This window comes from Pygocentrus nattereri, chromosome 1 (genome assembly GCF_015220715.1).
Source record: "Pygocentrus nattereri isolate fPygNat1 chromosome 1, fPygNat1.pri, whole genome shotgun sequence".
In the NCBI taxonomy this organism is placed as follows: Eukaryota; Metazoa; Chordata; class Actinopteri; order Characiformes; family Serrasalmidae; genus Pygocentrus; species Pygocentrus nattereri.
This window is the reverse complement of record NC_051211.1, coordinates 37,071,298-37,099,227: the sequence shown is the minus strand read 5'-3', so window position 1 is coordinate 37,099,227 and position 27,930 is coordinate 37,071,298. Positions and strand designations below refer to the sequence as shown.

The 27,930-nt window shown below is 37.9% G+C and overlaps 1 protein-coding gene across 2 annotated transcripts in view; it reads right to left on the bottom strand.

The window, feature by feature from the left end:
• Positions 1-3,601: 3,601 nt before the first annotated feature.
• tbc1d22a (TBC1 domain family, member 22a) overlaps positions 3,602-27,930 on the bottom strand; it is a 211,767-nt gene continuing 187,438 nt past the window's right edge. For both annotated transcript variants that reach the window (XM_017697029.2, XM_017697028.2), the window contains exon 13: positions 3,602-6,651. In XM_017697029.2, the coding sequence (XP_017552518.1) occupies positions 6,523-6,651 (129 nt within the window). In that variant the 3' untranslated portion in view covers positions 3,602-6,522. The remainder of the gene's footprint in view (positions 6,652-27,930) is intronic.

The window sequence follows — 27,930 nt, the reverse complement described above, 5'->3', positions numbered from 1 at the left end:
ATGTTTCCATGGAGATAAGCCCAATCAAACTGTAGGAAAAGTCAGTTTTATAAAATGAACTATGAAAGGCATGTGTATAAGTACTGGTGCTGGTGTATCACAAGGCTCTAAGCAATAGTGATATACGGAATATATGTTGTTATTAATAATAGTAATCAATATGATGTTTCTATGGAGACTAGTCCAATCACGCTGTCTGCGAAGTCAGTTTTGTGGACTGGACAGATACTCTCAAAGGTCAAACTATAAGTCCAGATAAATGTTAGCTTCTTTATTATTATTATTATATATATTATATAATGATATATATATATTATATTATTATATTATATTATTATTATTATGTAGGTTTGAAACACCAGTAAAGAACCGATTTGTGGACACACATAAATCACATAGATGTAATTTCATCTTGATTTGTCCAAAGTTAGCACATATGAAGGCTTAGCTCTGTCACATATCAAAACAGTAGCACTTGGTGTCATGTAGAATCTAGAAACCAGTACGCTCATTTCTTTTATACTGACGATAATTCGGTAATGAATGACTGGATGTTATAAAAATCACTTATAACGATATGAAGTGCTTGGTGACATTTTATTTGAGCGGCCCATTTCAGATTAAATAAAGTGTAGAAAAGAGGTGAAGAAGAGGGTGCAGGCAGGATGGAGTGGGTGGAGACGGGTGTCAGGGCTGATGTGTGACAGAAGGATAGCAACAAGAGTGAAAGGGAAGGTTTACAAGACAGTAGTGCATCCTGCTATGATGTATGGTTTGGAGACTGTGGCTCTGTCAGTTTGGAGATAAAGCCAGAGAGGCCAGGTTGAGATGGTTTGGACATGTGTTGAGGAGGAATAGTGGATATATTGGGCAAAGAATGTTGGAGATGGAGCTGCCGGGTAGAAGGAGAAGAGGTAGACCTCAGAGAAGGTTTATGGATGTAGTGAAGGTGGACATGGAGATCGTTGGTGTAAAAGTAGAGGAGGCAGTGGATAAGGCAAGATGGAGGCAGATGATCCGCTGTGGCGACCCCTAAAGGGAGCAGCCGAAAGAAGAAGAAAGAAGATTTCAAATTAAATAAACACTCGACAAGACTCTCCATAACACATTAACAACATATCAATGATGCAGCAGTGAATACATTCAATAGTTTATCAAGAGATGCTTATTTAACTCAGCTGAATAAAATGAGTTTAAACTCTGCTGAATTCAGTTGTTTTTCACTTTATTTGGAGTGTTCAAGTTTCTATCTGTAGATATTAACCTGAGAGGTCACTGAACATGTGACATGTCTAATACAGACCATCTCAACATCCCCAACAAGCTGCTTTAGACACACTGCTGACACCAGTCTGTAAGTGGAGTTTAACCAGATTAGGTTTTGTTTTAAGGTTAAAATTAGGATCAGGGTTAGGGTTTGGGTAATGGAAGTAACATTTAGTCCATTTCACATAACATATCAATACAACTACTTAATGTAAGTAATGCATCAACAGTACGTCAACAAGATATTTTATAATCAATACCATATAAAACTCAGAAGGCAAGTGCAAGTTTGTTCACTATAGTTAACTGATAGTTAATAAAATAGCCGGTAAGCTTCTCTGCAATGTGCTGTCTGTATTCTGTATTTTGGGGCTTCATTTTTTATTTTGATGTGTGTTATTTAGATGTAGGACATCTTGACTCAGTCTGCTATATTGTAATTCTAATGGCCTCATCAACCATATGGAAGTCTATCATTTGTCAACAACTCACAGCTTGTTGTTTGTATCTAATCAACATTCATGTCTATGGCCTACACACCATAATGTTGGTTAGATGTAAGGTGACCATATTTTGGGTTAAAAAAAAAAGGACACTGGGGACAGGAGGATGGCAAAGGTTGGATTATAGAAAGCAAACGTCAACCGGAAAGCAAAGCCAAATCCTGAAAAAAGTAGGAAATTTATAAATCCCAGTTGGATGCATGTTTAGGTCTCAGAAAGAGGTTCTGGAAAATAAGGATGTGTGCACCCAGGTTGGAACTGCAAAAAATAATACAGGGTGAACTTGCCAGTAGAATTCAGTGCTACAGTGTGAGCATGTTGTGCTGAACATTTTTGTAAATGTAGACACTGAGTTTACTGCAAAGTCTCAGAAACTGCCATCTAGAAGCACCAGTTTCACATCAAACCACTTTGAATGACTTTGTTTACATGTATACCATTAAATTATGTGGAAACTTGGAAAATTCAGTGGGGTTCCCCTTTAAGCTCCTTTACCCTTCTACATTTAGAACCAAAAAAATCTCAGTTTATGTACTGTTAACACAAGTATATGTATATTTAAACAGATGATGCCTCATTTGGCTGATATAAGAAAACTTTTGGCCACTAACCTGTAGCCCTCTTTGCAGCTGTAAAAGCCTCCACTCTTCTTTGAAAGCTTCCACAAGATTTGATAGTGCTTCTGTGGGAATCTGTGCCCATTAAAATGAGCATTTGTGAGGTCAGGTGCTGATCTTGGACAAGAAGGCCTGACTCATGCCATAATCGATGATCCAATTAATTCCAAAGGTGTTTAATGGAGTTGAGGCCAGGGCTCTGTGCAGGTCACCAGGGGGTTCCTCCACACCTAACTCATCAAACCATGCGTTTATGGATCTTGCTTTGTGTAGAGGGACACATTCATGCTGCAACAAAATAGGGCCTTCCCCAAACTCTTGCCACGAAGTTGGAAGCATACAACTGTCTAAAAAGTCTTTGTATACTGTAGCATCAACATTACTCTTCACTGAAACTAAAGGGAGCAAACCCTGAAAAACAGCCCCAGACCATTATCCCTCCTCCACCATACTATACTGTTGGCACTATGTATGCCAGTAGCTAGCATTCTCCTGGCACCTGCAAATCCCAGATTTGCAAATCAATCACTGGCACTGCGCACAGTGATCTAAGGACTTGTGTGGTGGTGATCGGCCATGGAAATACATTTCATGATGCACTGACACACAATCTTGCACCAGTGTAGTGAGTAATACAACTGAGGACAGACAAATTTCACATAGTATGAGATTCAGCACTGCAGCCCTGCTCTCAGAGTTTACGTGGTCTACTGCTTTTTGGCTGAGCTGTTGTTGCTCTTAAAGGTTTCCATGGCATTACAGCACTTACAGTTAACTGGGGCAGATCTAACAGGGCACAAATTTCACAGACTGGCTTGTGGCAACAGTGGCATCCTATGACAGTGCTGCACTGAGCTCTTCAGTATGAGCCACGTTTGTCTATAGAAAAAACTACATGATTGTTGCTTGTTGCTTGATTTTATTTACCTGTTAGCAATGGGTGTGGCTCAAACACCTGAAGTAATTAGAAGGGATGTCCAAATATTTTTGGCCACGTTGTGTATAAATGGAATTGTTAAGAAAACATCAAATACATTGTTCAATCATGAAGGTAACAATTAACTAGCGATGGTTCACTGTAATATCTATTGTTGAAGAAAGAACAACAACCCTATTCACTAGTAATAAATAATTGTGAGCTACTTGGTGGGTGATTAAGACAAGAATCTGTTTCTGTGATTAATCCAGCATGTTCAGTATGAGGTGACACAGTAATGGTTTGGTCATATATAGCATTTATTTACACATTTCTTTCTATTTACAGATCTTTGAAAAGTCATTGTTCTGTACACAAATTTTAATTCAAGAACATTTCAGAAATTTTCTGACACTCTTCTAAAAGCAATCGTTTCTGAGCACGGAAGTCATGAAACGATCCTAATCTGGCTTCCAGGACCACCCCTCATACACCGCCCACCCAAAGGGAGAAGAAAAAAAAAACCCAAAACAAAATACTCCAACACTGGAGTAAACAAGAATAACGAAAAAAAAAAAAAGATGAAAGAGAAAGAGAGCAATAGTCAGAGGAAGAGACAAAGAGAAAGAGAGAAAGACAGAAAGGATAACACGCAGCATGGTACATGTCCAGTAATGTTAGTCTTTGGACAGCACGTGTCAGTTAGCATGGTTAGCACGAGTCTTCTTCAAACTGTGAGCTCTCTGCTGAAGAGCAGAGCCGAGGTTCAGCACTCACAGAAAGAAGAACCGAACGTTCTAGCTGAAAATGTTCTGCTCTTCAAAGTTTGTTTTAAATTATCATTATCATTAAAGAAAAATAAATATTTTGGATGGTAACCTCTACATCTGAAGTTAGGCACAACTTAATAGGCTCATGTAAACAGTATATAAAAAAAGAAAAAAAAGCAGTATTTTAAAAAAAGCTGATTTAAGGAATACGTTTAATACAAAACAGAGGAAAATAGATTTTGAGTGCAGTTTTTCTATTCACAGATATCGTCAATTATTTATCTATTTTTACACAAATTTAAAAGCCTGACAAACATGATCAGAAGCAGAGCAAAAAGTTTGAATACTGCAAAGATCTGCTTTGTCGAGAGTGGATTGCCCTAAATACACTTCCTAATGACAGTTTCATGCAACAAGTATGGATCTTTACACCAAAAAGGAGCTCAAAGTGACAGTCCATTAACTGAAAAGGCTAATTTGTTGGAGCAGCTATAATTGTATGCTCCAGCCATCTCCAACAACCGTTGGCTCTCTGTTCCTAGTAGAACAGGCCTCATTCATGTTTCAGGGTTGATACTTCCTTCACTTTCTAAAATAGCAGGTAACTACACTTCTGGTTAAACCAAAACAAACATTTTATTTTGTCCCTCAGACCAAAACTCCAAACAAAACACCATAAACTGGATACAGTCAGTGTGAATTCAGGTAAATTGGAAATGTATTAAAATAGATTACAGTTCATCACTGTAGCACAAATTCAATTATTTTATTATACTGAATATTTTCAAAATATAAAAAAGTGCTACATGGTAATATCAATGAACAAACTGGAATTAAGTTACCAGTTGTGGTCAGACGTGAGTGATGACTGCCTTACAACTTTAACTAGTGATGGGTGCAAATGTGAACGTAACAAACAAAAATTAGGACCCTCTACTCTTCAAACTGCCTGGATTCACTTTGAATGTGATGTATGCTTGATTGGAAAGTGAGGGAACAGCCAGTATTCCAGAATGATCAGGCTAATTTTGTTTGGAGTTGTGGAACTGAGGACAGCCCTAACTAAATGCCTCAAAGCAGGATGCTCAGCTGGTAGCACAGAGGAGTGTATTTGAAAACATGCATTATTATTTGAATATATTTGGCATAGGTCATAAAAGGCCAGGAGATTGTTGGTAACACTTTACTGTAGGCCACGTTCATAAGGCTTCATGACACCTAAATAACCTGGTTATGAAAAATGACAAACTTAAACATAAACATGTATTTAGGTTTACTACAACAGTCGTAGTCTATGTAACTCTACATGGCCAAAGGGGACTTTGTCTTCAACACAATCTTTTCTCCTCAGTTAATCGTGTGATAATACCGTGCCAGTATGTTGGCTTGTTAAGGTATCATTAGAAGCCATTATAGCTTTAAACATTTTTGCCAGAAATGCAACCAAATTTGCTGTACTCCCCAAACAGCCCTGCTGACTATGATATTTGTTATGCTTAGACTGGAAATGTAGTTACCTGCTTCATAGCTGGCAAGCTGGAAGTAAAAAAGGCCTACTGGAGCAGCCAAATTAAGGCAAATCTTGTTTAATCGATTTAAAAAAAAAAAAAAAAAAAACAGTAAAGTGTTCAGGGAAATGAACATCATGGCTATTGTTCTAACATGGAGGCAGATATATTCACCCAAGTAACGCATTCCATCTCACCACCAGTTCAGCAGACTGGCTCCTGAGGTAGACCTAGGTTTAAATAAAGTGTTCTTTGATTCTACTTGCAGGTGGGTATTCTTGCACAGCTTCTGCAGCTGTATGGATGAGCATCTATATTCTGTCTTCCTGTCTGAGTAATGCCTAATTATTGCCTTTAATGCAGTGCACTTCTGACCAGCAACCATAACAACGCTTTTGCAATGGAGACCACTGAGTGCAGAAGCGTGCTTTTTTTGCTTGGTATCGAAGATTTGTGCCATTAGTGACACCTCTCACTATCCTCACACACACACATACACACACACACACTCACACACAGTATCAGTACTTCCCTCTAAAGCCAGGCTGGAAAGCTCAGCATTTTCTAATGAACTGCTAAAATTGTATCAGCCTACACAACACACCCTCATAGCTTCGAAATCTTTTAGGTGGCTTACCTTTTTAGGAATAGGATTTCAATAGCATAGATTTGGCGGGGGGTGGTAATTGGGTCTATTAGGAGGTTTAAGAGAAGTCTTTTCTTTTGATGGACAGGTGACAGCTGACATCTGGAGTGCTCACGTTAGTAAGAACAGAGAGAACTGGAGGAACGGTAGACGAGAGAGCTGTACATGGAATTAATCCCATAAACACGCCACGTGAAAGTCTACATAATGATGGGGCAGCAATCGGGAGCCTTTGGGGTGGGCTGGGGGGGGGGGCTCATTTCAGTAACAGTGCTGTGGGGGTCCCTCAGCCAGCCTCATCTCTTGTAGTGGTTGGGAGCGTCTGCAAAGGCGAACTTCAGCCGATAGGCTTCAGCCAGGAGCACGCTCACCTCCTCGTTGCCCCAGTGCATGGTGGGTAGGTTCTGCAGAAGGATCATCAGGCCCTGTCATGGACAGAAGAGGAACACAGGAAATGCTTACAAGAATGTAACGTGCTGAACCTGTTGACAAAGTCAAAAATGTCCACTGTGGGGAAAATCTGAATGCGTTCTGATGAGAAATGTTACATAGTAGAGAAATGTTTTTTTTAACAATAGTGCTATAAGAAACAGGGGTTTTTATTGTTTTATTTACCATCCAAAAATGACCAGTGAACCTACATGCACACATCATCTGAGTTTTTATATGCGGATAGTGGTAAATCTGAAATTTTCTTTGGGAACTATTTTGCCTTACAACACCCTGCATTTACCTCTCTACCATAAATTTAAAAAAGTGTTTTCAAAACTGTTGTAAAACGTTGTCTCAGGTATGATGCAGCATATACATAGCATCTCTGGAATGGGGCACATTACACCAAATGTTTTGTTGTGCTCTTGTTTACATCGTAATGACTGAATTTTGCAGATGTTCTGAATGTTTAATGTTGCATGTGTAGCCTACAACTGTTTATTTTGAGCAGTAATAATAGTAAAATAATAATTAGTAAAAAAACAAAACAAAAAAACAACCAACCCCCCCCCCCCCCCCCCACCCCACAGACTCAAAATACAAAATATAATACAAAGAAACAGCAGATGCTGTTTAGAGGTGTAGAGGCTGTCACACAAGTCAAATATAGCGATGGAGTGAAAGCAGTCCTAAATTTTCATCACTGATGTTCAGTGAATGCAACAGTGGCTGCATGTTACTCTCTGCAAAAAATAGATATTGTGCACTAACATTTGCAGAAAAATGCCATAATTGTGTTCTTTGTAGAGGATGTCAACATATTGTCACTCAGAATATCAACAAAACATGTAATTTGACCAGTGGTGTTCAAACATCTGCGTGTGACTGTACTGCTTTAAAAGCCATTTTTGAGTGACAGGGGTACAGTCGCGAACTCCACTGGAGCAACATACTGCACATGAGTGTCGGTGCTTCAGCCTGCACTTCTACAGGTAGGTTGAGAGGTCAAACTAGGAAAAATGTGTTCCTGCACTGATTTTGAGTCAAAGTTTTTTTTTCTGTTCTTTCCTGACCTTAAAAGTAAGTTACCAATACATCTGTGGTAAATGACTATGATGAGCATTCACAGTCACTCTGACAGATTGTAATTAACTACAGGAAGTATAGGGGGCTACATGGCTTCTATTGCTGCACCAGAAGAAATCTCTTGTTGCACACAAGGAACTGAACAACTGATGGCATGAAACGAAAAAAGTAGATTCATTAGTCAATTAATCAAATAACAGTCCATTATCAAAGTTGCAGCCCTAACACATACACTCAGACACATCTCACCCAAAATCATACTGAGGAATACATTGTTGCCAGGGGCAACCTCATGTCTGACTTCACTCTGCTGGGAGCAAGCGGAGAGCAGCAGGCGAGTGAACGGCGGGACGGCCGTGCTTCACAGAGCTGTTTATTTTTTATTTCAGTGGGGTCAAGCTGTGCCATTGGCGAGCGCCGCCATGCACCTCTAAATTATTTTAACTTTCAATCAGTGTGTCTTTGCCTTCTCAATCTTCACGTCGCACTGCAGAGTGTGAGCTGCCTGTCAAGCGGTCTGCATGTGTCCCTGTGGCACCTGTGCGGTCAGGACCCCGCGAGGAGAAGCCCATTTCTCTTAGGTATAGAGAGCCAAGTCTAATTCACTCAAGCCGGCGCCGGCCCAGCTCCAGGCCCGGCAAACCCTCCAGTCAATGACTGCATTAGAGGAGCTTAGAGAGGAGGCGCAGCCTCAATCTCCCAGCCTAATTCACCTATCCTGCCTGCCGTGATGAAGGGGAATGACTCTGCTTAACACTCCATCAGAGAGAGGGAGAGCCAGAACGAGAGGGAGCTAGAGAGAAGAGATAAAGAGAAGATGACAGAAAAAAAAGAAGGAGGGAGAAATAGATATGATTGCATTTTTGGTTTTCAGGTAGGTAGTGAATTCAAAGTGGCGAAGCATTGGGGGCGGTGTGGGGGGCGGGGGACCAAGCCAGAACAAAAAAAAAAAAGAAAAAAAGTATGAAATAGTTTTCACGGTGTCACGCACCCAGTTTGAGGCCACTATTCACTGTCAAACATAATGAGTGTCAATGGAGAAAGCATATGACAAGGTATTGGTCTGTAATAAATAGCTTGTGAATAGTCATTTGTTGCACACACAGCAGATTTGTGGCTGTAAATATGTAAATACATACTGTAAATGCATTAGTGATGATAGGAAACAGATGTTGCAGTGTCTATAACGCCAATATAACCACTTCACACACCATCCAAAAGGATCAGTGAATTTACAGGTATGTTGCGAGTTATTAATATGCATTGTTGAAAATGGTAAAATAGTGATGAATCAGAAAAAATACGTTCTTCGGGTACCATTTTGCTTTACAGCACCATTCCATGTACCTCTCAGTCATGAACAGATTTTAAAAACAGGTTTTAGACCAAAAGCTTTTCTTAAGACTATCATCTAACAATGTCTCAAGTATCAGGCAACATATTCGTAACCAATTCATGTAAAAGCTTCCTGTGATGTAGCTTTTTGAGGCTTCAGACATCAGGTTCCTATCACCACCACTGTTAACAATCCTAACTCTTTTCTTTTGTATTTCATGTATTTCCTTGAGGTCCACTTGCATTGTTTCTGGGGTTTATTACCAAAAATAGTCATTTTCCAACCTCTAATTACCCTTTAGAAAAAGTTTTAAGACTAACATATATGTAAGAGATACCTGTTCGAATGTGCCTCACTTAAACAATCTGGGCTGAAACATTATATATGAGTATGTTAATGGGTGGGGCTAAACTGCTGTATGCTGAATAGTGCATATGACATCACAAAAACAGTTCAGATAGACTGTTTTTGCAGCTTAGTTTTCATATATGGACTGTATGGAGTGGGGAGCGAACAGTACATTAAAAACTTTGAGACTTTTAAAAAACTGACCATGTTTATATACATCATATTTATTCATTTCAAAAAGGGAACAGAATTCCAGAAATTGTGAAAAAATCCTTAGTTGTAGCTGCAAATACAGAAGGGAAGAGAAGACGACAGAAGTAGATATGCATCTAAAGTCCCTTTTTAATCTATAAAGTGTCAGAGACCCAGTTAGTGTGCAGTATTTTCTGTCTAATATAATGTCAAAGCACCAAGCGTCTTCCAAGGCTTTGGTCTGCAATAAATAACGTTTCATGATCTGAATGGTCATTTGTTGCACACAGCAGATTTGTGGCTGTAACCATCTATTCTTCTGTTATGATAACCAGGATGGAAAAAGGAAAGAAAAACAAAAAGATACGATTGCATTTTTGATGATCAGCTGCAAATTCAAAATACCAAAACTTGGTATTTTGAAAATGTGAAAACCATAAAGTACAAAATAGCTTTTGCACAAAGGGTCACAAAACCAGCATTCTATGCTGTATAATAAAATGGTATATATATATATATATATATATATATATATATATATATATATATATATATATATATATATAAATAAAATAGTGTATAATATAATGAGTGGCGATGGAGAAAGCATATTACAATGATTTTTCAAGATTTGAAGAAATGTTTTTATGCAAATGCAAATGATAATTTTTCTGTTATGATAAGCAGGAGTTAAACAGAAGGAGAAATAAACAGACATGATTGCATTTTCTGTCAAATGTGAAAAGCACCAAAGAAGCAAGCATATTACAATGTCTTCAAGACCTGAAGAACCATTTTAAAGGCTGTAAAATGGCTCTTTTGGTTGTTCTGGTGATTTTTGGTGTATAGGTCTTAAATCAAATGAGCCAAAGATCCAAAAAATAAGAAAGTCAGGACTACGTAAATGTAACTTGCAGTAAATGCAGTAGAAAAAAAAGAAGGAGAACAAATGTGGAGAGCAAATTCAAAGAGCCAAATCTTACACATTTATAAATAAAAATATTTTTTGTTTGTGCACAAAGTGTCAGAGACCCAGTTAAGAGTATAGTATTCTCTGTGTACCGTAATGAGTGTCAATAGAGAGGAAGCACACTGTAGTGCTCTGCTGTTTCCATGATATGAAGTTATTTATTCAAAACACAACAGCTTTCACTGTAAATATTTATGCGACTGTTATGATATCCAAGAAGGAACAAATACAGAAAAAAATGAATATGTATAGACACAGAAAACACTGTTTTCTATAAAAGGCTTCCACACAATGGTCCAGTGTCTGAGAGTTAGCAACCGTATCCAAGGGAGAAGCAGAGGCACAGATGGGTCAACTGTGAAACGACACTTAAGATTACTACATTCTTCGCATATATAACAGAAGGCAGAAATAACAGAAGACATAGAATGGATGCTGCAAAGGAGCAAAACAAAAACAAGCAAACAAAAATTATGTTTAGAATTGATTCAGAACAGCTGCATGGGCTCTGTTCACTGTGGGTATGACAGGTGAGACTGCAGCAGCTGTTAGAATTCTGACTGCATTTCTCTAATCTGTATTCAGCCAGGCAGCAGGGCTCGATCATTTTTATCAGCGTTCACACTCAAATGTTCGCTCAAACAAGTCGGCTCCCACAGGGAAAACAATGAGATAAAAAAAAAAAAAAAAGGGAACACAAAGTGAGATAACATTATTAATGTTTGTATTACAGAAATGTTCATTAAGGTATCTGAACAGCTTTTCATTCCATTCAGCTCTTTCTAAAACAAATGCAGGTGCCAGTAAACAAGTTGGTAAATAAAAAAAACAGGAGTGAAAAACTTCCCGGCACGACTGCCATCAGTGCATATGCACTGCATTACGAATGCAAGGACAATCCTGTGAGATATGCCAGGCTGTTTAAATTCTAGCCTTTAAAGGGGATATGTATAAGGTCTTATATAGGGGTGGAGAGTATAGAGTCTACAGTCAAATGTAATGCTCTGGAAGAGATGTGAAACTCCAGGAAGTCAGGACGCCATACACATCATGCCAACTTGTATGAACTTCTGAAAACATGTTTCAATGCCAAAAGTTATGGATAACATCCTTTCATATCGCCTATATAAATGAAAAACAATGGGGTAAAATTGCCAGAACAAAGGATCAGAATCTGATACGGTCTAATACAACCAATTAATTACAAATAAGTACATTACAAATTCGTATCTCAAATGCTAATTTCTATACAGTGGTGGTGATAGGTAACAGACGTCAAACATGCAATGCCTACGGAAGCTCCCTCACAGTAACCTATTATATAAAAGGGTGACGAATATGCCCCCTGATGTCTGAGTTCTATGATATTTTGATATACAGTTTTTGTCCTATGTATATGTTTTTAATACATTCATTGCAGATACATTCACACAGTTTTGGGGAAAAATATCTAATTTAGTAGTAAATTGTATTCACCACCATTTTAACATTATCAACATTAATATAAAAACTCAGAAGTCACGTGTAGATTCACTGGTGGTTTTGGTTAGTAAATAATAACGGCTACGTTTTTGTTGTAGACATTGTAACCTCTGGTTCCTATCTGCAGCACTGTAACAGAGTTAATACACTCTACAGTGAACCATTTTACATCTTACCTCCCACAAAGGCTTTCCAATTATTAGACTATACAGAAATTATACAATTGACCTTTAAAATAAAAGCAGGATTTACAGATCCATGATGCTCAGAAGCCTATAAAATATATATATATTTTTAATAAAATATTGGGATAAACCGTCTACACGCAAGGGAGAGCATTGGTTTATAACCTGCACCATCCCAAACAGCCATTCACACAGTAACACTGTTTTCAATCCACCATCTCAACAAACGAAGATACTAACTGTAACATGAACCTGTAAGTTCTCTCACTGTTTATTTTTACATATTTTTCTGCATTTATTTTTCATTCTATTTTCTAAAAAGAAAAAAAAATAAAGTTAAAAGCTTTATAAAAACTTTTTTTATTTTAATATAGGAATCATGAATAAATAATAAAAATGGTTAAAAACAGTTCAATTAAAGAAAGAAAACTTAACTTCACTTAAACAAGAGACACATTGGCCCTCATTCATTAAAGTTGTGTGTTCAAAGTCACAGTTTTGTTGTTCATCAGTTTCATCTTTGGCATACACAAGATCAAACTGCTAGTGTGCAAATTTAAGCGTAATTCTTTAACATTTACATTACATTTATGGCATCCAGAGCAACGTACAATGTGGTCATTTTACACAGGTAGGCCAAGGTAGTGTTAGGAGTGTTATGAAACACAGAAGCTGCTGGTGGTCTCAGAAAAACGAACTGACCACCCCAGAGTCCAGGCCTCAACATCAATGACTGTGTTTGGGATCTAAAACACGATGATGATGAAAAAAATATAACCAATGACCAAGACTGAACTTTGGAGATGTAGAAATATAACCCCTGTTGCTCCCAGTCCTTGCATAAATTTGGCAAAATCCATCATCAGCACATCTGATTTAACTTACTGAAAACCTGATTAGCCAAACCAGCTACTGGACGATAGTTACACTTACATAAAATCAACACTTATTGTATTACTATTATGTGCAATTATCCAAACACTGGTGTTTTTCTGAGCAAGGAAATGATGACTGTCCAGCTTTTTAAAACTTTTTTTCTCAGACATTAGGACATTACAGCATGTTTTCTGTTTTATTTTCTAGAAAAATACATACATACACACACACAAACACAATTATACAGTACTGTATGAACTTTTTAGGCATCTAAGCAAATTTTTAAACAATTTATTTCAAGTTTATCACAATATACATTAGAATAAAGTCATATTCATAATTCAAATAAACATAAAAACAACAAAAAGTAACAAGAATTTCTTGGGTCCATATTGTTCCTTGACACCTTCACAGCCACCACAGAGACTTGTTAATATCATCAATTACATCATGAGCACAATTTACTGAAGCACTGATTGGTCAAACCAGGAGTTGCTTTTTAACTACATATAGTACTGGGCTTCCTTGAGGAGAGGCTTGGAAATGGTTAATCAAACACACTAACATCCATATATATATATATATATATATATATATATATATATATATATAAATCATTATTAATTAATATTTTGTTTATTCAAATAACTATTCTCAGCAAATAAACACTACACAAATAAATAGATTTTGAAAATGTGTCTTGGGTGCCTAAGACTTTCGCACAGTACTGTATAGTATGGTCTCTTGCCTTGCCTGAGAATTAAACACAGTCAAAGCTGGGAAATAAAACCCCTTTCTGGCTCTGTTTCAGTAACAGACAGAAGTCTGCCCAGAGCGTTTCGTTGATTGCACATTACAAGCTTATTTAAAGTGTAAAACACTCATGGCTATAGGTCTACTAAGTTACTTATATATTTGTTCATTATGCACATGATTAGCAGCCTCATTTGGATTAAAGTCAATTAGCTTATCTATGGCTGGGTCACCTGTAAGTATTAAAAACAGCTTATACAGCAGCTCGGGCTAGAACTCTCAGTGCATTAAAAAAAAGAAAAAGAAAAACTCCAAAGGAATTCTCCACACAAATTATATAAATCTGTTTTCTCTAAATATCAATAGGCACTTTATTATTTTAGGTTAGAAACAGTTCCGTCTGTAGCTGCAGATTTCCACTATTACTTCTTTATATAGTCTTTTTTCATAGAATCTTTGAAGAATCAGAAGGGTGCATGATTTGCTCTGATGCACTAGAATATGGTACATTAAGGCCATTAAGAAGGTACATACTTCTGCTATCAATATTTACCTTGTGATTTCCTAATTATAACTTTCAGAGACATCCATTACACATCATTATGCCTGTACACAAAAAAAAACCTCATCATCTACACATATAATGAGACTATCCACGTGATGGCCAAATCAGATCAACTAATCAAGATGGTCATCATAGCCCAGTTTACATCTAATAAGAAGATTAAGACGTTAATTACATGCAATGAGCCAAGCCAAATAATTGTATAAAGACGATTATGTCATCTAATGATGTACATAAGTCACCAGCATGACTAATAGATCAGGGACAGTTCATTTGATATGCATTTTAGGAACATTTTTTAGGATGCAGACCAGTAACAAGCTTACAGCAGCTAATGTGGTACAGTAACCCTGTTACTGCAGTTAATCATTAATGACCTGCCAGCATTGCTTTTGGATCCATCCTGGTCTTCTTACAGACCATGTGTATATTTAAGTACCCTATTACAAATATAGACAGACATAAATACAGATGTTGATCAGCCGCAAAATCTTAAGCAACACTTTACAGATTCTAAATATTCATTATGAAACTGACAGTCCTGCTTCTTAAATCTGACTGACTGAGCAATATTGACTAATGTAAATTATTAAAAATATGAACATACTATGCACTGACTGAATTATTATAAACGCATCAAATAAATAAAAAAACATTGTGCAATTCATGGAATAATCTTTGACAAGTATAAGTTGCACAGCAACCTCAGCCTACTGTTGAACTACATTGTTTAGCAGAATAATAGACCATTGAAAGTAGTCTTTATGCCCAGGTCTAAGGTTTCTAGGACAAAAATAAATTAGATTTTTGAAAATCAACACTATTTCATCCTTTGGTAAAAAAAAGTTTCCAACCCTCATACATTTTGTTTTACGCATGTTTTTCCTCTCAACGTCAATTAAATCGAAATATGGCTTTTGCTATACACAAGCTAACACTGCTGTCCGCTGAACTGACACCATACAACTGGCAAAACACCCCAAACAAACAAGCAAGTTTTGTCAAGTGTGGTTGTGAAGTTGCTCTGGCAGTAGTACAGTACTATAATAACTAGTGTTATTATATAATTGTGCTTGCTTTTAACAACATTATCTTGCTATTAACATGGATGCTGACATTTCAACTCCTTAGCAACCTCATAATTCAGAGGACCCAGTGATACACAGAAAAATAACATATATAAATAATAAAACGTATCTGGTTCATAAACTTACTGTTTGGTAGAGGATACAATGCAGCGATTATTGAAAATTTTCAGCTTATTCCTAATACATGCATGACTCCAGAATGACACACTACTATAGAGGTTTACAGTTTACTGCCATTACTACAAATGCATTTAATTAAGTGTTGAAAATTAGTGCTTCTTGTATGTTGTTGGCAACTGACTCTTGCAATTGGCTTATCAGCATCCTAACCACTTTCTGCAGGTCCTGAAATGGAATGAAAACTGACTTCGGTTTTTGCAATTAATCTTAAGGCATAAAGTATTTTTCCTGTTTTTTACTGTTATCAGATTAACTAACACTGTCGGCTCTCTGTGTAAGAAACGTGTTGAGCTGCTAGTGAGCAAAAAGGTGAAGGGTGAGAACCTCCTGCAGTGAAAACAATGTACACTTCTCCACAAAGACAGCTGTGTCAAGACAAAACAGACAGCATAACTGCATTTTGCTGCATAGAAATGGGCCACAAGAAAAAACGCATGCAAACACAATAACACAAAACACATTTAAACACAAAAACACTTTTATGAATGCTGACTAGCTTGATCACATACAAATATTAAAATCCTGTTCATTTCTGATTTTATAAATTAAGCACATTTCAATCAAAATATATTCTATTATTATTCTTCAAGAAAAAATTTGTAATGCAAAAAGTGCTCTATGGGACCTCTAAAAAAAAAAAGGCATGAGTAAAATTTTAAGGATACTGTGAAAAAGGGTTTACTGTGATAAAATCACTGTAATTCATGGCCTCTTACGGCTTCCTGTTTTATTTTGCCCTGATTCAGTAAAAAGCAGCTCTAGGTGTGGTCTATCTAAATGAATAGACAGCAGATGACTGCATTCCCATGATATCTCTCACGCTGCTCCTGCATATGCCGTATACCAGTGTGAATACAATAAGATGGGACAGTACTTAATCAAGTCATGCTGTTAAAGTGAACACCAACTACAATTACCACAAAGCACCGAAAAAGCAAAAGGGGTGATTATCACACTATTAGCACTGTGAAAGCTTTCCACGGTTTAAATGCAGCGGATCCCAAAGCACTGGTTTGTCAGGGCTGTATTTTTCTGCACAAGCCGCATAGAAATAATTTGTGGAAAAACTTCAAGGACAATGACCATTACTTGAGTGAGATTCCCTTCCAAATCACCTTGTCTGTTGCCACCATGAAATGTGTTTATATTGCTCTCTTTTGTTTGCGTCTTATCTATGGACTTGATTGAATTCCGCACTCTTAACTGAAAGAAGGAGCTGGCGTGATTGGTGCCGACCACAGTGGATTTCCAGCTGCACAGATAACGACAGACGAGCAGCTCAATTAAGTGCCCGTTTTCGTGCGGCTGGCGAACAGAAAGACGCTTTTGGACTGATAAACTACCGCCGCCAATGACAACTCACTAATGACTGCTACTGGCAAGTTTCATGTGGGTAGACGATGGTTTGGCAGAATACAGAGAGCGATTACTGCAGCTTCTGAGCTTTGTCACAGAGCGCATAACATCAAGGATTACGACAGTGGACGACTTCTGGTCCCCTCATCTTCTTGCCAGGCCCCCCTGAAACTACAGAAATCGATCAGCGACTCAGAAACAGCGGTGCAGTCACTCCATCAAATGGCACAACCACAGCTATTCACATTCCCAGTGCTTGATCCTCATGTTTTAAACGCCCATGCGACGAAAGAAGCTGAGAAGGGTGATTGATCGCAGGGCCACTTTATAAACAGCTTTGTTTATAAAGGCTTCGGTGAAATGAAGACACGCCGGCTTTAGCCTAAGCTTTGGGGTACGTACAGATCGGCTCTGTAATTACTTCCATGCCCCCTCTGTAGGGCTTTTTCTTTTTTTTTTGGTATAAAGCGTTCCTCCCTCCTCCCTTTCATTGAGCGTAATTCTGCTACAACAGCAACACTCCATCAACAAACTGTATTAAAGGCCATTTACAGGGGGAGGGCTGCAGCTCACTCTGGAACAAGTGCAGCTAAAGGATAATCAATCATTAGGAGCACCTTAAACGAGCCTCCACTCACAGCCCAAGTTTGGACAAAATTGCAAGTTTCCTGATGAATGGGATGGGCTTTCTATTCATCAGGAGGGGTCCAACTCATCTAATCTTTCAACTCCCCTAATAGAGTCAACACTATAACTCAGCAACCACCATCTAGGGACAAGAGAAATATGACCAACACCATCAATCTGTAAAGATACTATTCCCTCAAAAGAAGTATGTAAACGATACTCTTTTGTGGTTCACTACATTTGAAGTTGCTTAAATCAACAAGCTAACATAACCTTTGTTCTCATTAAATGAAATCATTTGAATGGAAAAAGAAATGGAAAAAGTGATAATCAAACCATGGCTGAATTTTTAAAACTTTAAATGACCTTTTTGAAGCATAAACAGACCACTGTCAATTACTGTTTGGCATGGATAAACGGTCACTTAATCAAGGCAGCTGACATTTAGACTGTTGGCAGCATCTGACAGATGTTTAATTAAAGCTGTGCTATAGCTTCAAGGGAAACAGCAAGGAGACTGTCATTTTTCTACTTATCCAAAACGAATGTCTTTATGTTCAGTAGGATGTTAAATTCCTCCGCAAATCAGTAAACATGAAATGATGGCAATTAACAATTTAATTAGGAGCTTCAAATTTCTTATTTGTGTGTATGGCCAATTTGTAATCACAACAAAATATCAGAAGTGCAAATAAAAATGAGTAAGGCAATATATTTATCTGCAAAGTAACACATGATAAGACGCTAAGGTGAAAAAAGGCCGGCAAAGAAAAACTGCTAATTTAAGTAAAATACGAATTTTAATTTCCTGAACAAAACATTTCAAAACATCACCGTAATAAAGCCAAGAAGCTTCTTCATGTTGTCATGGAATCACACTGTTTAACTGTTTCCTACTTGTAGCTCACTCAAACAAGTGGTGAAAATGTGGACTAACTTTCAATTCATATCACATTTGTGTTCATAATCAGAAGAAATAGTTATTGATCAAACTTTTGCCTCATCACATTTAAAAAGACAGTTCTTCAAAGGTTCTTTCCTAAGGAAAATGTTTCTGCATAGAACCGTTTTATCATTCAATGGGTTCTCTGAGTGTTCATGGTTCTATACAAAACCATTTTCTTTACTAAAGAACCCTTGAAGAACCATCTTTTATGTAAATTATATATAGTTGCTCAAATTGTGAGAAAGTTGTCTGGTGAATCTGGCGTTGATTATCGACAGTGTTAGGATTAAGGTTGGGTTTTGGTTGAAATTAAGGTTTGGGTTAAGTTTAGGTCTAGATTAAACTTTTCACAGGAAACAGGTAAATATGTAACAGGTGGAGCGATCATGACAGGTATAAAAGGACAGGTATGTATCATGACGGGTATAAAAGAAACATTCACGAAAAGCTTGGTTATTTATGAGCAACAAAGCAGTTTAACGGTTTAGCAGTTTTGTCAGATTTGTTAGAGATTTCACTATCAGAGACCATAACATTATGAAAAGATTCAGAGAAGCCAGAGAAATCTCTGCGTCAAGGGCAAGGCTGAAATTCAATATTAAATTCTTGTGACTTTTAACACCTTTGACAACAAAAAACTGACATGCCTGTGGAATGAATATAACCACATGGGCTCAGGAAAACCCTTGATAATAAATACAATTTGTCACTGCTTCTACAAGAGTCTATTGTGCAAAATGGAAGCCATACACTCTTTAAAAAGATGCTTCTTCAAGGCTTCTTTAACATGCCAACTGCATGAGTAACTTGCACATCTGTGAAGACACCATTGATGCTAATTGGTACATAGGCATTTTGAAGCAACACAGGCTGCCAAGTGTGAGAACAAAACCTTGACGTGTTTTTCAGTGACATCCCTGCTTGCTTCAGCAACTTAAAGTTTAGATGTATTTAATAAATATGTAGTTGTAAGGACCCATGGTGATATACACAAACACTTTAACAGGTCTGGAAAGTTACTTATACATCTTTATCCTTCACGTTATCCTCACGATGTCCCTAAGTGATATATACTGAACTTCCTGGATGCAGTCATATGACAGTTTGTTAATGTGTTCATGTGACCTCATTAAGAAAATAGTGGCATGCTTGCTTAGTGCATGAGACCAAACCAGCGAATTTTACAAGTGTGTTATTTGTTCCAACCCATTTAACAGTTTTAATGCCTTAATAACATGTCATATATTACATATAACCCATTCTGACCCCATTGCTAGAATCAAGTAATGAAATATGAGTTATGAAATTGTGTTGTGACATAAGTTTAATATCCTGATGTAACATATGTCACAATAAGAAAAACACTAATTATCTGCTCAACTAATTTGACTGATTCTTTAATTTTATGTCATATTTTTTGTTGTTCAATTTAAGGCATATTTTTTACAAATGTAAACATAAAAATAATGTCGGATCAATTACATTTGTAATAAAATGTAATATGAAACATTTTTCATATCAGTACTGAAATGACACTTTGGCTTTAGGGGAGATCCTTTACTTTGAAGAAGAAGAAAAAAAACAAGCAAGCAAAATTTCTAATGCCCTATGTTGACCCTATTTCATTGGAATATTATTTACTTGTAATATAAATACCAAGAACTGATACAGTCTTCAGGATGCACTCAAGATCATTAATGGAGATGACAGTGAGTTTTAGGGATGTGAAGATAGCTCAGATGAAGACTCCGAATACCCTGATTACACCTCCCAGCAATAAAGACATGGAGAGTGATGAGTCAATTGGATCTAATGATTGACAGCAGTGAATCAAATGATTTAGATGGTGTACCAAACATGAAGCCCTGGCAGAAAAATAGAACCATCCAAGGGAAAAAATTTCATTTTCTTGGAGAAAGAAACATTTTGAAATACAAAGGGTCACATAGGGTCATGGAGGTGACACGTCTACCTGTTCTAGCAAATCAACCTGTTAGGACTTGTTGTAGCACAGCTGATCTACCACCATTACTGTAGACTACTTGGTATCCAAAAGCCACTGAAACAAAGGAGCTTCTGAGCAGAGGTTGCCACACTGATTCTTGTGCATTCATAAAGAGCTCGCCCATCCCTTAACACCATACCTCCAGCACTAGGACAACCCAAGAGAATTTGTGCTCCAGATGATGTTCACACTGACCAGCTTGAACCTCTGGCCTGTGAGGAATTGTTTCAAGCATTATTTGGCTTTGACCAAATAACCAGAGGAAAGGACTAATAATGATAGTTCAAACATGACAATAATGCAAAAGTTTTGTTTCTCTTCACCTTCCCCCCCAATGTATTAATTCTGAACAGTTTTTGCACTATGTACCCAAAATTCACTAGTCTTTTTCAATTTATTTGCAGTTACAATTGCTTGTTGTGAATACCTCCAATTTTACACATTTATGTGTTGTAAAACAAATCTGAAAAAGAATTTGCTGTTAAGCTTAACCAGCAGTGTAGCCAAATCTGTATTATTAGCAAAAATAAACTCAAGCAGATGTATGTTTAAACGCAGCATATATTCATCATAAATGCCCGATGTAACATACGTAAGCATGTCTTAGCAAGCTCTCAGAACAAAACTTTGTATCTCCACTTCTGATATTTTTTTTTTATTGTTTCACATAACTTGAAAATACTACTACTGTTTACACTGTGCCAAAATTTTATAAGGACCAAAAAAGGGTCTAAAATGACTTAAAATAATATCTTGTTCCATTAACTTACATTAAGAAAGTTTACATTGTATTAGTTAAGAACATTTTTACTTCTAGAAAGTTTTTTTCCAACAGCAAAGCGTCCATAATGGACTCTCAAAAGAATTTTAAGTTATTATTTTGTGTTTACTTTTGAGGAAAGACAAACCCTTTTTTAATTTCTTGACACTGAAACAAACAGAAAAAGTCAGACCCAAATCTGATGACAAATAATGCAACTAAACTATGCAGTTAATGATGAAATTTTGCAATTAAAATGATTAATATAGCAAATAGACAGTGATACCTAGACCTCTGGGACTAGACAGGTGAAATCTTACTTGAGCAGAGAAAAGCTTTGAGAATTTATCTGCAACCACTGCCTTCCTCAAAAGGTTGCCACTTTGCTTGCAGTGCTGATAAACAACTTACCCCAGTTTGTTAAAACTAACTTTGGGTATCCTAGTGCTATCTTGGCCGTAATTGTTTTTTTTTTTTTTTTTTTTGGTTACTTTCTTCAAATAAAGCAACTCTAATCTACTGACAGAACTACATGAGTAAGTACTTGATAGAAAATGGCATGGGGTGCATTAGCTGAGAGCCCTAAGCACTAAGTCAATCAGGCAGTGTGCCTCAGCCTCTCGGAGCTTGCACAACAAATTAAGAGTGTGTCTGCTCCCAGTTATTCACAAAGACAGGGAATCCATTTAGTTTCGGCTGTTTGAACCACCTGAGGTGGAACAAGACAAAACATTAGTAGCTGATAGTTGCTGGTTTTTAATTTAGCAGCATAATGAATGTAACAACCGTGAAGAGCTGTAGTTTTTTCTCTTCCTCTGTTCTTTCTCTTCTTTTGGTTTTATTTATTCATTCGTGCTTATGTAAGACATGGGCACGGGAAATGAAATGCAACTTTATTCAGCGTTATTGTGGGAAAGAGCAATGTTACTGAATAAAGGCACACAAAAAAAAGGTTTGAAAGGCATGGATGCAAAACTTTTCTTCTTCTGAGATTTGAAAAATCAAAGATAGTAGGTGGACCAAAGAATTGCACATGTTTATGCAAGTAACCAAAACCATGTGGATTTTAAAAAATGTGGCTGGGTGGACTGGGTGCACTGTGATAACCAGAAGAGCACTCAGACCCGGATAAGTTAAGCTATCCCCTGATAGCTGGGACTGCAGGCTATTAATACCCACTACTAATGAAGCGCAGCCGAAGTGTATGTCATAGCGAGGCTTCAACAGAATACAGTCCTATCACACTGACTGTAAAACATGAGCCTGTTTCAATTAAGACCTGCACTCATGTATGATGTTGATAATAAGAGCACAAAACTACATTTTGTGCCTCAAGCAGAGCATAAAAGAGATCCCCGCAGCCTCACACGAACATATAAATCCCATATCACATAAATTCCAAATCAGCCAATTTTTGTCACAGCAGCGCAGTGTATAAAATCATGCAGATACAGGCCAGCAGCTTCAGGTAATGTTTAACCATTAACCTTCAGAATAAGGGAAAGAATGTGATCTCAGTGATTTTGCCCTTGGCATGACCGTTTGAGTTTGAGTGTTTCTATAACCTGTGGATCTCCTGGGATTTTCACACACAACAGTGTCTACAGGTACAGTCACAATGGTGCAGTGAAAAAAAAAACCTTCCAGTGAGCAGCAGTTCTATGCACAGAAACACTTTGGCAATGAGAGAGGTCAGTGGACAATGGCCAGACTGGTTCAAGGCTACGGTAAAAAAGGCTACATTAACTCATTTAACCACTCTGCACTATTGTGGTGAGCAGAAAAGCATCTACAATATGCACAAAATGTTGAACCTTGAGGTGGATGGGCTACAACAGCAGACATTTTTGTCCAGTTTTGGTGAGCCTGTGCCCACTGCAGCCTCAGCTTTCTGTTTTTGGCTGAAGATGCAGTGGGAACAGGCTCATCAAAACTGGACAATTAATTAATAACTGGAAAACATAACCTGGTCTGATGAATCTCGACTTCAACTTGGGCACACAGATCGCAGGGTCAGAAACTGGCGCCAACAGCATGAATACATGGACTCTACCTGCCTTGTGTCAACAGTCAAGGCTGGTTGAGGTGGTGTGGCAAATGCTTTCGTGGCACACTCTGGGCTCATTAATTACCAATCTATCATTGTGTGAAAGCCATAGCCGTTTAAGTACAGTTGTTGAGTATGTGCAACCCTTCATGGCCACAGTATCAAAATTGGGGGTGGGGGATTTCACTAAAAGCCACACTAGTTCCACTTACTTTTTTTTTTTTCAACCAGACCCCCTTGGAGAAGACCACTTGGCTAGTCCCAAGGTAATATGAATTTGAGACTCCTGGTCTGGGTTAAGGAATTATAACTTATTCATCATAACAACCTGGGAAACTGTTACAAATCTAGCCCTGACACAGTAGGTGACACTGCACATTTTTGTCCAGAAAATGTATAAAAACAAGCACATACACACGCAAGCACACGCACACACACACACACACACACACACACACACACACACACACACACACACACACTCCCCTACACTTGTGTCGTTATTCAACGCGCTCCGTTCTGCTGTAAACTTCAATTAAATCAACCCATTAAAACTCTAAAGTGGGAGATTGATTTCTCTCCCTCTCTCGCTCCCTCATTCGTCCATGCATAAACGCGTTATCCTCGCCTCATGCTTGAGGGCTACCTAAGCTATAGAAAGCTCCACTCAGGATATGTCACTACATTAAAAACTCTAGGACACAACTATGATCCAAAAAGTCCCACAGAACAGAATCAGTTCTGTCTGTGTGAATGTCTGCCCACTGCAGCAGATGAGGGTTATGACCCCTGGCCCTGCGCTGGAGGATGTGGCGAAGTGAGAGGCCTGGGTAATAGATTTGGAAGTAGGAGGTAGCGGTGCCCCCTGGCAGGTGGGGCAGGTTAGGAGGCAGGTGGCATATGGCATGTCAGGTGGCTTCTGTGATCTGTGGACTCTTAGGTGGTGAGAGGTGATGGTTAAAAGAAAGCTGCTCAACATGGCTAAGCCATATGCTCAGGTGTGGCCTCTGCAGTCTGTGTCTGCTGTGCGACAGCACAACCTGTGGTATTTAAAAGTGACCCTGCAAAAATGGCTACAACTGACATTATGTAATGCTGCTATCATAGCATGGTAAATTTAAAGGGGAAGGAGAAATAATTATTAACTTTAATATTACTGCAGTGAGAGTTCACTCCAAGTAAACTTGGACCACTTCTCATTAAATATTTCTATAATGTAAAAAAGAGCTGGGAAAAACATAATAAATAAATAATATAAAGATAAGCTGAAATCTGTTCAGCTTAAATGCATCATTTTCTGTTCCCAAAGAACTGAATATTTAATACAAGCATCTTCTGCTCTGTGTTTTAACTGTATTCATTTAGACAATATCTGCCTGACCAGTATTAACCTATGAATCTATTGTTATTAGAATTATTTGATATATCTGTTAATCTATCTATGCATATTAGTTTAGACTCATTTCAAGAACTTGTGCATGTTACTGCGGAATAAACTTTAAACGATGTAAAAATCAAAACAAAAACTCTCCTATGGAAAAGCAAATGAATCGGTAAACGGAGACAGAAAGGGGAGGAAAAGGTTCTTGGTCCGTTTCATTAGCTCCTCCAAAGGCTTCCTCGTTATGTGATAAACAAACCCCTAATGAGAGCTCATTTGCTGCATATTGCCCTCGCTAAATGCCAGCAGGCTTTGACATTTGGCTGTGTGTGGCCTGCAGTGGCAGTCCGCGGGGGCCGGCGACAGGCGGCTCACAGCTGAGACCCGAAACCGTAGCATTTCCACAATGGTGATGTTTTAGCTTGGGCTGGGCCTGACAGATCAGAAAAAAGAAGGTACGCTAGCAACCTTAAACATGGTTAGCTCAGGCAAGACTTCCCCATAATGACATTTAATCTCTGTAAATATCATCTCTATGGAAACAAAATTTCTAAAATGGTAGTTTCACAGGAGAAGGAAAAAACATTCTTTCCTTTAAGTTACATTAATGTAACAAGAAATTATTCCAAGCATTTGGAGCTATTCTGTTGATCCATTTGTCATGAAATGTTCACAATGTAAAGGGCAGCTAGTGGACAAGAAAAAAAGTAGATAGAACAGTGCAGATACTTTTCTATGTGATTAAAAACATACATAAAGATGTATGATTATATGATACACATACAGGTGTTAATATCTTAACTAACACCTGCCTATTTCTATCCCTTTTCTACTTATTATTCAATTACTGTTGTAAATCTCTTGGCTATCTCTATTTGTACGTTTTTTTAAAGTCTTTATCTGTCATTATTTATTGTCCATTTTATTAACTCCACTTACTATATAGGTGCACTTTATAGTTCTACAATTCCAGACTGTAGTCCATCTGTTTCTCTGATACTTTGTTAGCCACTTTTACCCTGTTATTCAGTGGTCAGGACCCCCATGGACCCTCACAGAGCAGGTACTATTTGGGTAGTGGATCATTCTCAGCACTGCAGTAACACTGACGTGGTGGTGGTGTGTTAGGGTGTGTTGTGCTGGTCTGATTGGATCAGACACAGAAGTGCTGTTGGAGTTTTTAAACACTGTGTCCACTCACTGTCTGCTTTATTAGACACTCCTACCTTGTCAGTCCACCTTATCGATGTAAAGTCAGAGACAACAGCTCATCTGCTGCTACACAGTTTGTGTTGGTCATCCTTTAGTCCTTCGTCAGCGGTCACAGGACGCTGCCCACTGAACGCTGTTGGTTAGATATTTATGGTTGGTGGACTATTCTCAGTCCAGCAGTGACACTGAGGTGTTTAAAAACTCCAGCAGCACTGCTGTGTCTGATCCACTCAGACGAGCTCAACCACACATGCAATGCTGTGAATGATCCACCACACAAATAGTACCTGCTCTGTGAGGGTCCACGGGGTCTCAAGCTGTCTTAAATTTGGGGTTCATGCTGCCTCCTACTTTTAACACGTAACCCTGCATTTCCCCCTGTTTCAGTTTTACTCTGTCCTTTATTCTTCACAATACACTACTCCTGCACTTGTGAGAAAATGGGACATAAACAGTAAATTGATTCAGAAGAGGTCAGTTTAGTGCAGCAAAAAGAAAGTTTTATTATTTTTTTGTATTTTTTTATGTTCTGTGTGACATGTTCTCAGTTTAGGATTAAAAAGGTGAAGACTAACATCTTATTATATCAGCAGCAGTGTAAGAACAACTCAGTATGGAAAATTCTTTCAGATAAAAACATCTGTAATGCTGTTCAAAAGCATTATTTAGTTAGTAAATTTGTTTCAGCAGAATTGAACAATTTTGTACAACTGATTATTTTATTACAGCACATTATTTTATACTGCCTTCTTTTGATTTTATTTATCCATGCTCTAAAGACTTTATTTATCCATGATTACTAAATAGTCACTGAAGTTGCGCTATCCTGTCAGGTTTTACTCTGCACTTTGGGCGATGGGCCAGAATGGGTAAGTTACAGACACAGTTAGTTTGTACTAGGGTCACTTTTGGGCTCAAACGCATTCAGCTCCGTTCAGGTTTTGACAGAATTTTGTCTCAAAACGTGACTCTGTGTGCTGGGTCGGGTCATACACAGACAAACATTTTTTTGATCAATGTTTCAGGACCAATTAAAGCTCTAATTGTAAACCCCTAGGAAAAAGGAGCAAGATAATGCTCAATAGAGGAATAATTATTAAAAATGTAAGCTCAATTAACAATTTCAGAAAACACAAAGCATCTAAAGGGGCAGCTGTACTTTTGCTATGCTCACTTGAGCAGGGTTTAACACAGTTTGACAAAACTCATCAGTGATAATGGCACCAATCTGAATGAAAGAACTGGTATAATAGCAGAAAACACTGGACTGGATATTGGAGGGAAAAAGGAATAAATTCAATCCAGTCCTGTAACAAATCTATCTGAAATAGCCACACTCGCATTACACAATGTGATATTGTTAGCTGTGTACTTCCTCCTGTGGGGTAATAGAGTGTTTGAGCAGTTTGAATATGACAGCTTAATTGAAGTGCGTCAATTAATAATAGCTCATTTTAAAGCTTAGTAATTTTTTAGAGATAAATGATCAGCTTGCTATTGGTCCCATACTGGTGTCAATATTGGTATCATAAAAGAAAAGGTGGAACTGTGCCACTGGCACTGAATCAGCACTGAATTTCTCCAAATGCTTTGTCTCATTCTGCATTTTTTCACTCGTCTTCCTTCTTCTTGCGCCAGGCCACTTCTCAGGTAAATCCACAACTCAAAATGTTGTGGAGTATTGATCAGCAGACCTGCTTCTTTAATTAGGCAGGCTAGAGTGAGAGCAGTGGGCAGCCACAAGCCTGCAGGACAGGAGGAACTCCATGCTAAAGTACTGTGCACTGACCCGATACAGCCAGAGTGGAGGGACACTCCCTCAGGAAAGGTCACCACAGAGAGAGAGAACAGGGAGATGCCGAGTGATGCTGGCAGGC